Here is a 13191-nt window from a genome sequence, read left to right on the forward strand (position 1 = left end):
TTAAAATCAATACAACTGGACATAATCTCAAGGACTGGTATCCCTGTCCATATCTTCTTCATCATATCATACCTACAGCCTCAATGCCATGAGCCACATTACTGTGGCAACCAGACACAAGATCCCTATTAACTTTTCCTTCTAAGAAAAGTTTATGCTACACATCTCCAGTTGAGAGACAAAAATCACACATATGATTAAAATAGCCCATTTGATTATCTATTTACATATCCTCCATTTCTCTGTACCTACAGTAAAAGTAACCACTAATCTAAAAGGATTTGTAATGTCAAATCTTAAAAAAGATAGCAATCAGCAGTAAAAATTCTGACTACTTTTTTATTCATGAATAAAATTATTGGTTGTGTGTCCAATATTCCAGTGTTTCCCTTAACTAAGAAAGCTGCTTGCGTTTCTGCAAAGAGTCTCTGTTCACATCTAGTTTTTTCTCAGCCAAGTCGGATGGCCTCCAAGAGAGCTGCTGATACTGAGATTTGTTTGGGTAAAGGCTTCCAGCTCAAAAAAGTGGTACGCTTGTAAGGGTGTGGAAGAACTTCTTTTTCTGGAAATACCCTGGCTTCCAACCAATCAATCCTCTCTTCTGATGCAGATTTTCTATGCCCTACACTTTTCTTCTTCATATCAGCTCGACACCTTTCCAAATAAACATCTCTGTGCAGTGACACTGCAGAGCTGAGCATTCTCCCAAACAGAGGGGAGAAATCCTGCTGCCTCCCTTCACACAATGTGCTTGCGCTCCAGGCACGTCAGGTACACACACAAGATGAAATGACTTTACAGAAAATTAACACCACCACTTGCAGCTTGGATAAGACCTCTTTTTCCGTGTCAACTGCTGGGAAAGCCAGCAGAGCACAGACTCACTGGAGAAGAGACAGGGGTCTGGACACAGGATATGGTCATGCAAACAAAGGGAGGAAGCCAGCAAGGAAGAAGCACAATGAGATGTTTAGACAACCTGTTCTTGCACTTATTTTGTTGGGTAAGAGTTAAATTTCAGGATTCTCCAGTTCTAAAGTTTTTTCCCCAAATAAGAAAAATATTTACAATGGAAAGAACATGTCCATTCTCTAGAAAGTAGAATTATATCTGAAGCTGAATAAATTTTCTTTTTTTTCAAAAATATGTTCACAGATACGTATTAAAAAAGTAAAAAGGGGGCCGTCCCGTGGCCAAGTGGTTAAGTTCGTGCGCTCTGCTTTGGTGGCCCAGGGTTTTACCAGTTTGAATCCTGGGCGCGGACACGGCACTGCTCATCAGGCCATGCTGAGGCAGTATCCCACATGCCACAACTAGAAGGACCCACAACTAAAAATACACAACTATGTACCAGGGGTTTTGGGGAGAAAAAGGAAAAATAAAATCTTAAAAAAAAAAAAAGTGAAAAAGACTGGAATGCAATATTATATAACAAAAGATAACAGTGCTTATCTCTCTTGGTGATGATTAAATGTTAATTATTGTCGTCTAAAACTGTCTAAATTTTCTACAATGAACATAAATTATTTTTGTAATAAGAAAAAACCCAAGACCGAAGGATATGCCAATAATCATGAAATAATATAATGAATCTATTGGTATAAATACTCAAATGCACTTGTAGTTGATTAGGGACTGTAATATGGGGAGAACTGGCTTGTTCTTTCTGCCTAGAATACTATTAAAATTTGTTTATATGTCCTAACATACACCATTTGAGGAGAGGGTAAGGAGAAGGTAGTTCTTGAGGTGGTGGCATCACAGACGCAGGGAAATACCCCTGAAAGTAAGCAGGTTGACGAGTCAGATATTGACTGTATTTGATATTCATTGTGTCCACATCCTTTTAGATATTAAAATCCAAGCTCAATGGGAAAGTGACTTCCAAGTTTACAGCTTTGGTTACTTTCTAACATGAGCTATTTTTGGCTATAGGCACTTGCCTTTCCTAAGAATTAGTCACGTTACATGGAGACAGTTGGGGGCAGGGTCCACTTGAATGAGTGACTCATAAGTTTTCTACAGCTAAGACAAAAATTCTTTCCAACAACACAAGAGCAGGGAATACTTGAACCCTCATGGAAGTATACACAAAAGACAACAAAGCCAGGTGCTTTACAAATGGAAAAGTCAATTAACAACTTTGCAGTATGATCTACATTCAGAAATGGCAATACGTGTTGGTCAAAGTTAAAGTAATAAAAAAAAATTTCCGTTCCAGCTCACAGCTTTTCGTGAGTAACTTCCTAGCTATATACCACTATGAATCACTCTAAAAGCACACATACTCTAGAGTGTCAACAAGTTAATTCAGGGCACAAATTCAATGGCACAAAGTCTGACTGCTTGGTGAAATAAACTTCAATATGCAGGGTGAGGAGATCCAGTTTAGTCAGTTCCAGGGCATTTATTTCTCTTCCCTGTTTCTCAGCTTCTAATCATTTCAGAGTTCACAAATGTCCTTCCTAGAGAAAGGAAGTGAAATTCAAACCAATCGATTTAGTTCCTTGTTAGGATTTCTGGTCAAAGTGAGTGGGAAGTGAAAACAAAAATGAGGTTTTGGTGTTTCCCACTGATTTTAATTATCCTTGTTAACCTTGTTCCCACTATCACGTACAGATGAAAACTAGAACTCTAACATTTGGGAGGAAAATGAGTCTTAGGATTTTAGAAGCTTTCTTAATCCATCTGTCAGAGAGGTCTCCTTGGGATAATCAACAGGTCACTGAATGTTTAGGAATCATGAAGAACAATTTTGAGTCACTGAGTTTCTGGTAATCACAAAGGATTTGGGAGACTCAAAATGTAGCTACAAGGTTCTAAATGTTTGAAAGACCAATAGCCTCTCAGTTATAAGTGGTTCCCTCCTGCTCTGCTCAGATATATCAGACCTTAGACACTTTTGGCCAATTTGAAAGACTGACTTCAAAGGATCATTCTATTTGGAACACTGTATAAAACCATTGTGGACTGCTCTGTTTTTGACTTTGACTATTATGAAGAACAGGTGAAGTATTTAACAATCCATGGGGGAAAAGGCCTGATTTGTAGCGTTTGCCAATTTCCTTGGTGTAAATTTTCCCACCATAGTCAATTTTAATCCACCAGCTTGACATCACTGAATGATAAATTGGGAAGAGACGAGTAGAAGCACACCACTATATAACACTTCTACCATACAATAGATGTGAATAACCTTAAGAGCACAGATAATAGTAAAATGTAGTAAAATGATTATGAAGTGATGAAGTTTGAGTATTTATGACATTAAACCTTTGTTTTTAATCTAAGTTACATTTTATTTAAATATAATAAAATAATAATATATTATTACTATAATATATTATTAATATATTAATAGCTGCCCCCCAAGAGGTGGTATGGACTAGCTTCAGCACACTACTTAAAGTGGCCCTAAGACTTACCAAGAACACATGCTCAAATATCTGCGTAGGGCTATCCATCTGACCAAGGATCACTATCATTTCATTATCTATAAATTCCTTGAATTCTCGCAAGTTGCACACCATTTGCATTTCCAACTCAGTTCGTATCTGAAACAAAGATGGCATATTGTACTAATCTCTGTAAAGTCCCACTATACTTTCAATCATTCAGCATTTCTAGCCCCCCATCTAGCCTTGGAACAATGAAGCCTCAAGGTCTCTTACCTCTTTGGATGTAATATTCTCCAAATCCTTTTGCATCATAATCTCCCTTAATTTGGTTTTTATTAGCCTTTCTGTTCGCTCACGTTCAGTTGGTCTGAGGAGAGAAATGGTGATTTTTCTTAGGCAGAAACTTGACTAAGTTAATGAATATGTCATTTGATTATGTTTCCAAATTGGCAGGCCTCCTATTACACTAAAATTTATATTCTGGAGGCGTGACAAAACGAAAATTCTATTTTAAAATGTCTCTTTTCAGAATGTATAGAATGCAAACATGTAGAAATTATTACTTGAAGAGGCATACATGTCTAAAGGCCCTAAAATATATTCATGTATATAGATCCGTGAAGGAATAAAGGCAAAAATAGGCTATACTGAGTGTAATACTTTAAGGAAGGATCATTTCCATACTTGCCCATCAAGTACCCCTGAGTACTACTTGCTGAGTGAGAATACTAAGCTGGGTAGACCAGTGGTGTGAGCTACCACGAAACTGGTTCTTCTGTAGCTTGAAATGCCACCCGATGCTAATCATTTATTCCTATGGTTCTAGAAAACAGTAAAGAAGGAAGAGTGATTTCTGTCTTCTTCGATGAGGCAAATTCTCTTCCAAAATGGGTTTCAAGGATTAACTACCTGGAGTACTTCCATCCAAAATGCTTTCTTGTTCACAAAAGCTCTCACAGTAACTCTGTGAAATTCTTATCCCCATTTTACAGATAAAGGAAATAAACAGCTGAAAGGTTAAATGACATGCCAATGATTACATTCATTGGCAGGAGAACCAGAACTTTCAGCCCAGCCTAACACTCTACCTGCAGGATTAGGTTGCTTCCTTTAGTCTTCTGACTGTCTTAAAAATAAAATTACCCTTGGAACTTTAATATGAAGTCAAATTAGGAAGCCGACTATCCAGTTACTAGAAAAGTATTGGTCCAATGTAACTGGATGCTTCTCACTAAAAGCATTTTATTTCATATTATGCAGAACTTGAGTGAGGCTGACAGCACTTTCTGTCTCATCTTTCCCTCCTACCTACTCAAGAAAGGTATCTGCTCTGTACCTCCTTATTTGGAGATGGAAATTGACTAAGCCTTCAGGCATTCTGCCTGCCCTTGCTGCCTACAGCTTTATCACGGGCTGCAAAAATAGCTTCAGTAATCTCTAAAGATGGATGCTCTGACCCTACAACCTTGAGGCTCCCCACCACTTGGGCTCTTAGTTGCTCATGAACCCTGCAGAATACAGCTAATACCTGTGACATTTCCCTGTCAATCAGCCAAGGCCTCCCTGCCTTGACTAGGATTGAAATTCTTAACCATGTCTATGGTTATGGTAGAAAGTTATACATTTGGTAACGTATAGAAAGATAGCTAATGGTAGAAAGTGATCATTTTAGCCTTCTATTAAAAAGAAATAATGGTAAAAACAAATTTAGCACCTGTGGGCATGGGTTAGATTCTCTAGTTTAGCAATCTTTTTTTCCCAATTCTTCACACTTGTTTGAGGCAGAGTGTTTTTCTTTTTTTTTTTTTTTTGAGGAAGATTAGCCCTGAGCTAACATCTGCTGGCAATCCTCCTCTTTTTGCTGAGGAAGGCTGGCCCTGAGCTAACATCCGTGCCCATCTTCTTCTACTTTATACGTGGGGTGCCTACCATAGCATGGCTTGCCACACGGTGCCATGTCGGCACCCGGGATCCGAACCAGTGAACCCTGGGCCGCCAAAGCAGAACGTGCGCACTTAACCCGAGCCACCTGGCTGTCCCGAGGCAGAGTGCTTTGAGAGCAGACACATCTGGATTTTAATCCCAGCCCTGCTACTTACTAGTGACCTTGGACAAATTCCTTTCCTTCTCTGAGTCTGTTTCCTTTTCTTTAAATTGAGGACAGTAATAATATCTGCCTCATGAAGTTCTTAAGAGAATAACATGAGATGCCACGTATGCAGTGCCTGGCACAGCATCTGACATACACCGGAGACACCGTACATGTATGTTCCCTTCTCCCCCTTCCTTGGATTTCAAAATAGAAACTTTACTCACAGTAGAGCACTTAGGCCCATTTTGGCACACATTTTCACTGTATTCTCAGCATTCTTTTTTAGGCTTTTCTAGTCAGCTCAGTAAGGAGAAGGTAACAGAAAAAGCATTACAACACAAACACACTCTCTCCCTAGATTTCACTAGAGAAAAAGTTAGAAAATACATAAAAACACAAAGAAAATAAAAATCATGGAAAATCTATCAGAGATAATCATTCATACTCCGACCTACAGGTTTCAGTCTCTTTTTCTATGAACAGACATTTGTTCATTAAGTATACCTGAAAATTAGGGTTATATCGTATATACCAAGAACTAAAATTTGATGAGTCTCTATCATGTTCCAGGAACTACATTTTACATTATTATTCTTGCTTGGAGATATAGATAGATAGTGGACAATTTCATTTTTTTTTCTTTTTTTGTGCTGTAATTTCCAAATTTTCTCTAATAAAATTGTTTTAAACATGAGAAGGGTTTTCTTTCTCTCATGTAAGTCTGGTTCAGTATGTCCTTTTTTTTGTTTTTTTTTGGTAAGGAAGATTGTTGCTGAGCCAATCTTCCTCTATTTTTTATGTGGGATGCCACCACAGCATAGCTTGATAAGTTGTGTGTAGGTCTGTGCCCAGGATCTGAACCGGCAAACTCTGGGCTGCCGAAGCAGAGTATGCAAACTTAACCACTATACCACCAGGCCAGCCCCAGAATGTCCATTTTGGGCCAGATAAGACATCCATTCCTCTCATACCCATCAACCAGCTGTAAAGCATGAAATCAGTAACATTTCCAAAGATTCTGAAAGCCAGACTAATCCTTATCTTTTTAATTACTGTGGGATCTTGAAAGGACTCAAGCTACTAGTACCAATTGGTCTCAGTATCAATAACACCCTATGCAAAAAGCTTCTACTGCCTTTTTGACTGTTCTGTTCACACAATTCTTGGAAATTTCACCTTTTCTAGTAAAAAGGATTTATCACACTATTATCTAAATTAAGCCTCTTTTTTTTTAATTGAGGTAACATTGGTTTATAACGTTGTATAGATTTCCGGTGAACATCATTACGATTCAACTTCTGTATACACTACACTGTGTTCACTACCAAAAGTCTAGTTGTCATCTGTCATCGTAAACGAAGTCTTTTTTAAAAACAACTTGTGAACTGTTCTGGACTTGAGGACTCTGAAAGTCAAGGTTTGTAAGGTCAGATAGTAAGTAGCTATTCTTCTTTCCCAGCTGTAGAATACCTTGGAAGTGCAGAAAGATCAATTCAGGGCAAAATAAACATCCTGATTAATTTCCAAAGCAGGAACTAAGTGTGTGAAAAAAAAAAATTCCAAAATAGTCACATAAGTTTCAACACATAGACCTAAAAAGGAAATAAACATTAGCTCCACCTTAGGCCTTTATCCAACTCACAGCACACCAGGGAGATTTAACAAAGTCTTACTGACAAAGACTTAACAAGGCAAAGGTGGGCTGAGTAAGAAACTTAAATTGTAAAATATTTTTAAAAAAATTTAAGGGGCTGGCCCAGTGGCACAGTGGTTAAGTCCACACACTTTGCTTCGGCAGCCCAGGGTTCGCTGGTTTGGATCCCTGGTGCAGACCTATGCACGGCTTATAAAGCCATGCTGTAGCAGGCGTCCCACATATAAAGTAGAGGAAGATGGGCATGGTTTTATCTGAGGGCTAGTCTTCCTTAGCAAAAAGAGGAGGATTGGCGGCAGATGTTAGATCAGGGCTAATCTTCCTCAAAAAATAAATAAATAAAAATAAAAAATTTGATCGGAAATCAGTTTAAAATTAGCGTAACAACCTTCTTTTAAATTGACTGGAAACATCCTGTTTCCTTAAGTAGCAGAAACATATCCCTCTAAAAGTTTCTCTTTGTCATTAATTTGCTTACCAAATACTTCTTTCACAGATAATGCAAAGGCAGGCTTCAGCCTCCTTTAAGGTTGAATTTCAAATTAGTGGAATCTGAATTGAGATTTTATGGTATTCTAGTTCTTAACTATGGAAGAACTCCATTGTGCCCAAGAGGGAAACTCTTCAGGCCTTTGTAGACAACAGAAAGAATAGGGTTCTTTGTGTGGCAGATGTGTAGTGTAGAAAATGACTAATACCATTGAGTAGGATTAATTCCCCAAGAGGAGAGATTAGGGAAGAACATGCTGCTTATGATCCCCTAGGACACAAGAGAGAGGACTTCCACAATCCTCAGCAAATGGACTTACATGGCTGTGAAGAGAGCTGGAGAGTCAGGCCGGTGGGACTGCACATCCTGCATAGCATTCCATTCATTGACTGAGGATTGATCTGAGTTGATATGGCTCTCGTAATAACTCACCCAGGTGAGAAACAGGCTGCCCGGGTAGTAGTTATGCATTCTGGCCACTTCACAAGCCTTGTGTAAACTCTGTAGTGCAGACCTGAAAGATATGCTTGGAAATGAGCACTGTGGAACTGTGAGGGTACCAAAGGCCAATAATCCATGTGTACCCCAAACTCTTCTAATTTTTAAATCCTCTTTTAAATTTGGCCTCTGGAGAATCTACTCCCTGGAATTCAACTATATTACGTATTCATAGCAATCAACTAGACAATTTCTTGCTGAAAGATATGACACATTATTACAATGCAGGGTAGAGGGGAGCAGGAGAACTGACAATCCACCAGTGAAAAACAGGTCCAGATGCCTATGGATCTCAGGATTCCATATTTGGAACCATGCTGTGGCTATGCTGTATCACTAGAGAACTAAAGATCTCAACCATTTACTATATAAAGATTTGTTTCCTTTGGCACAGAATCATGTTACAGCATACACCCTCTATGACTCTTAGAGGCTCCACAAAGATCACACAGATAGCTGTCCCTAAGCCTTGAGGACATGTCCTTTAATGTCCAGGAAGCACTGATCTAATGACGTTTATCACTCTTGCTGCCTTAGTCTCCCAGTCTTTTAAAACCATTTATTCATACACTTGAGCTACTTTCTAAGAACAGCTCTGGTTATTCTGAGCCTAATTAAATCTCTGACTCTGAACTCAGGAACCCAAGAAGGGTAAACAAAACTGAAAAGTACCTTTTTGGTTATATACTTTGGAAAAGCTAAAGGCAGAAATGCTAGGAAGTTAGTTACACAAGAGCAGGGATCTTTCTATGTTTTGTTTACTGATGTATCTCAAGTGCCTAAAAGAATCCTAGTTCAAAGGAAGAGCACAGAGTGTATTTGTTGAATGAAATGCCCTATTAGCTATAAACTACTCTTTCTCTCCTAAGGGAAAAGGACAAGAGGAGAGAATTCTGTGGCCAATCTGTTTATATCTTTTTCTTAAAAATGCCTCATTATTTTTTTTCTCTTATAACAAAAGTGGTCATTGCTTACTTTAGAAAATTTAAGGATCTCAGGTAAAAGGAAGAAACATCCTATAATCTGACCATCCAGAAATAATCACTGCTAAGGTTTTAGTACAGATCTTTCCAGTCTTTTTGTCTATATGTAGATCTATAATAAAGATATGACCATATCGTGCATACCATTTTAACTTGCTCTTGTCATTAGCATCTTTCCCTGTCAATAAATATTCTTCAACTAGGTAATCTGTAATGGTTGAATAATATTTAGTAACATGGATGTACCACAATTTAAATGATTCTTATTTTTCAGACATTTAAACTGTTTTCCATTTTTTGCTGCTATTAGAACACTGACAAACATTCTTATAGTTAGATTTTTGCACACACCCATGATTATTACCTTAGGAGAAATTTTTAGTAGAATTACTAGGTCAAAGGGCATGCAAAATGATAAAGCATATTGGCAAATCATTCACAGAAAGGTTACTCTAGTTTATTCTCCCACCAATAGTACATGACAGTGTCTGTTCCTTGAGTCTTTGTCAACCCTGTGTAATGTAAATTAAAAAATAAAATTGTTAGGGGCTGGCCCGGTGATGTAGTGGTTAAGTTCGTGTGCTCCGCTTTGGTGGCCTGGGGTTCATGGGTTGGGATCCCAGGTGCGGACCTATACACTGCTCATCAAGCCATGCTGCGGCCGTGTCCCATATACAAAATAGAGGAAACTGGCACAGATGTTAGCTTGGGGCCAATCTTCCTTACCAAAAAAATAAATAAATAAATTTAAAAAATAAAAAAAAGAGATAAAATAAAATCATTATCAATTTGATAAGGGAGAACCATGCCAGTCTCTTTTTATTAGGGAAACAAATTTTTCCTTAAAAACTAAGTTATGGAATCTTTTAAAATGCTTTCTATTACTCAAAGTAAGCCACGGTCTCAGAGAAGTCAGTCAAATTCTCAGAGAACTCTCAGTGAATTTCAGTTTCACTACACAGATTCAAAGGTAAGGGCCAACTTAGGGCAATGTACAAGATACTCAACGCATGTTTTCTTCATCCGGGAAACACATGCTTCAAAAGCATATGCCACAAGTGTCTGGTGCAAGTGCCCTAAAATTCACTCCAGTCTTAGCCGCCTCAGATCCTTCAGCTGCACAAAGGAGTGGGAGGCTGCAGTAACCACCTTCCTGTGAAGGAAACACCTGGTCTAAATGCAGCTTTGATCCATACATTATGTATTCTTTTCCCTCTGACTTTCAGTTCACTACTACCCATGTGGTACATGAAGAAAAAGTTTATTCTGCAATAAGCTAACAGAGCTAGGACTACTCAGTCTACTTTAGAACATTAAAGCTTGATCTAAGTATTACTTGAATCTTCACTGTCTTAAGAATTAAGACTGTTTTCTACTCCTTCCCAAAATATAACTGAAAACACTGTCATTTATGGGACTTACGCTGTTCAGTTTTACTTGGTGCCTGAGAATAGACAGGTCAGTTACTTTTAACTGAGCCGTAGTCAAAGGAGGTCATAAGTTTTCCACGAGAAATTTATCTGTGAAATATGCCCTAAATCTAAAAATCTGGTCTAAAACACATGACTTGAAACTTTGTCTTACCTCAATTACTCTGCACGAAAGGACAAGACTGTTAATTGTTCAGCTGACTGTTTCAGGACCCCACCCACCTCAAGCCTATCAATCTTGTTATTCAGGGATAAACCATCTCCCTGGAGTCCTTCTCTGGCTCCTTTATTTCTGGTTAGGCTTGCATTCTGTCCTTTCTGCTCCTCCTGGGAACTTCCTTTATGGAACAGGCAACTGAACAAGGAACTCAAATTCAAATCTCTGACTGAGGGATGGACTTGGAATCTTAAAGTCACATCGTTCTCTGGTTATATTAGATCATTTTTCTAGATAATCTAGAACAAGAGAATGAGAATACAGTCTGTTTAAATGGAAGAGATACTCTCAGGCCAGTTATGTTACCTCATAACTCCAAAACCTCCAAAACCTCAGTTTTCTCATCCATAATAAGGAGCCAATAATACTATTTTGGGGAGTTGGTGTCATGATGAGATGTAACCCACGTAAAGCACTAGGCACTATGCCTGACACACATGGTAAGCAACCCAAAAGTGTCAGTATACCAGCTGACAGTTATTAACAACTACAATGTTTTTTCTGGGCTTTATTTGCATTATGCACATAGTCGCCAGCAATTTAAATGGGAACTACCTATTACTGTAACTCTAGCAATGCTAACCCCGATTACCTTAAGAAATTGAAAGTAACGCTTGGTGGCATTGTGATGTTCTAGACTTGGCTCTAGACTGCTACTGACTAACTTGGTCAAAGTCTTCCTATAAAACTCAATTCCAGCTGGCAATCTGATCCATCAGGTATCTTCCAGAGTCTGAGAACACCTCTGAATTTCACTTGTTCATCAATGCTCAAGGGTCTTCCATTGTAATAATTTGAAAATTGAACTTCTAGGTCATCTTTAACTATGATGGCCAAACAAACAGATCACACAAAATCCTATACACATAAACAGATCGTACAGCATTTTCAAAGAGAACTGTACCATTTCAAATACTACTTTTTATAAAATATTGCTCGAATAGCATTAAAAAAAATTTCATAGAGATATTAAAAGTCCTCTTACCACATTGCCTGCACAGATACAGGTTTGAATATGTGGACTCTGTTATCTGTTGATACACTGAACCCTCTAAAGAAAAAAGAGATTGAGACAAAAATCCACAAATGAGAGGTTATTTCAGTTATGAGTTTTCAAGGTCATTTCCCAGGCTAGCAACTGTTGGCTCTGTAGAGGGAACCATCAGGCACTTTATATAGAAGTTAACTAGAGTATAGGACTTGACTAAAAAGCTTCAACAAATTGTCTGATTTTATCTACCAAGCAAAATGAATAGATTCTCACATTGGAGTCAAGGAATTATGTAGTTTCCCAGCTGTAGCTAGGGACAAACTGTTCTGCTGTATATTTCTATTTGGAAGTCTTATGGGTTCTTAGTAAACCTGACCCTGGTTTTATAAACTGGAGGAAACATCTTAGTCTCTTGGGGACACATTCTAAAAACACCAGGAGGTGGGGGTGGAGGGTCACTGGAAGGAACTGGCACGGGAAAGGGGTTATACTGTAGGCTGACAGCTGGCAGAGGCAGCAAGAGGTTATTTGAAACAGAACATATCATCCTCTGGGAGAGCATTGCAACAGTCCCACATGCTCAGATTAAAGAGTGAGCCAACAAACTAGCTCTTCTTTGTTTGGATTCTTACCATAGTCAGCCTAGAAGAACAAAAGTGAGAGGCTCTGGCAAGTTGTATTTTCATTCCACTTTACAAAACAGGAGTTTAAAAGGACTCATTGAGCTGCTGACATGACAGTTCAGTTGGGCACACTGGGCCTTCATTCAGCTGAATGAATCGGCACTAAGATGGAACCCCACCACTTGGCCTTCTCTAGGAGAGTAAAAAGGGAAAGCTCTTACCCATCACCATCCAAATGAATTAGGGTGTCACTCCAGAGAGGCAGGACTAAGCCCATGGTACAAGTGCTACTGCAAGACAAGAAACAGTTCGTCAGTTACTCCCTGTTACTCTAGGAAGCAGTTCTTTGTTTGTTAACTCTTTCAACACAAAGGATAAGGCCTAAGCTCTAAGTTTTGCCGTAAGTGTTAGAGAGGGGAAATTTCTGTCATATTATTATTATTATTTTTGAGGAAGATTAGCCCTGAGCTAACAGCTGCCGCCAATCCTCCTCTTTTTGCTGAGGAAGACTGGCCCTGAGCTCACATCTGTGCCCATCTTCCTCTACTTTATATGTGGGATGCCTGCCACAGCATGGCTTGCCAAGTGGTGCCATGTCTGCACCCGGGATCCAAACCGGCGAACCCCGGGCAAGTGGAACGTGCGCACTTAACCGCTGTGCCTCTGGGCCGGCCCTGTCATAATATTATTAATCCAATGTATGTGCTCAGGAGCTGTTCTCATCAGGTGGTTAGTTAGGTCCTCATACATTTAACAAAGAAAAGTTATTGACTGAATTCCCTGTATTGCCAACGGCCACTGTCCAAGCTGCTGAT

General features: G+C 38.9%; 1 protein-coding gene across 8 annotated transcripts in view; it reads right to left on the minus strand.

Annotated features, from left to right (window-relative positions):
- SSH2 (slingshot protein phosphatase 2) overlaps positions 1 to 13191 on the minus strand; it is a 241923-nt gene that overhangs the window by 33854 nt on the left and 194878 nt on the right. For 4 of the 8 annotated variants that reach the window (XM_070562810.1, XM_070562806.1, XM_070562808.1 and 1 more), the window contains 5 exons: positions 12598 to 12666; positions 11748 to 11813; positions 7954 to 8148; positions 3672 to 3765; positions 3426 to 3554 (listed from right to left, as the gene is read on the minus strand). In XM_070562810.1, the coding sequence (XP_070418911.1) occupies positions 3426 to 3554; positions 3672 to 3765; positions 7954 to 8148; positions 11748 to 11813; positions 12598 to 12666 (553 nt within the window). Of the gene's footprint in view, positions 1 to 3425; positions 3555 to 3671; positions 3766 to 7953; positions 8149 to 9455; positions 9628 to 11747; positions 11814 to 12597; positions 12667 to 13191 lie in introns of those variants that run through there. The other 4 variants (XM_070562813.1, XM_070562807.1, XM_070562809.1 and 1 more) reach the window with 2 other exon arrangements.

Source organism: Equus przewalskii, chromosome 10 (genome assembly GCF_037783145.1).
Source record: "Equus przewalskii isolate Varuska chromosome 10, EquPr2, whole genome shotgun sequence".
NCBI lineage: Eukaryota > Metazoa > Chordata > Mammalia > Perissodactyla > Equidae > Equus > Equus przewalskii.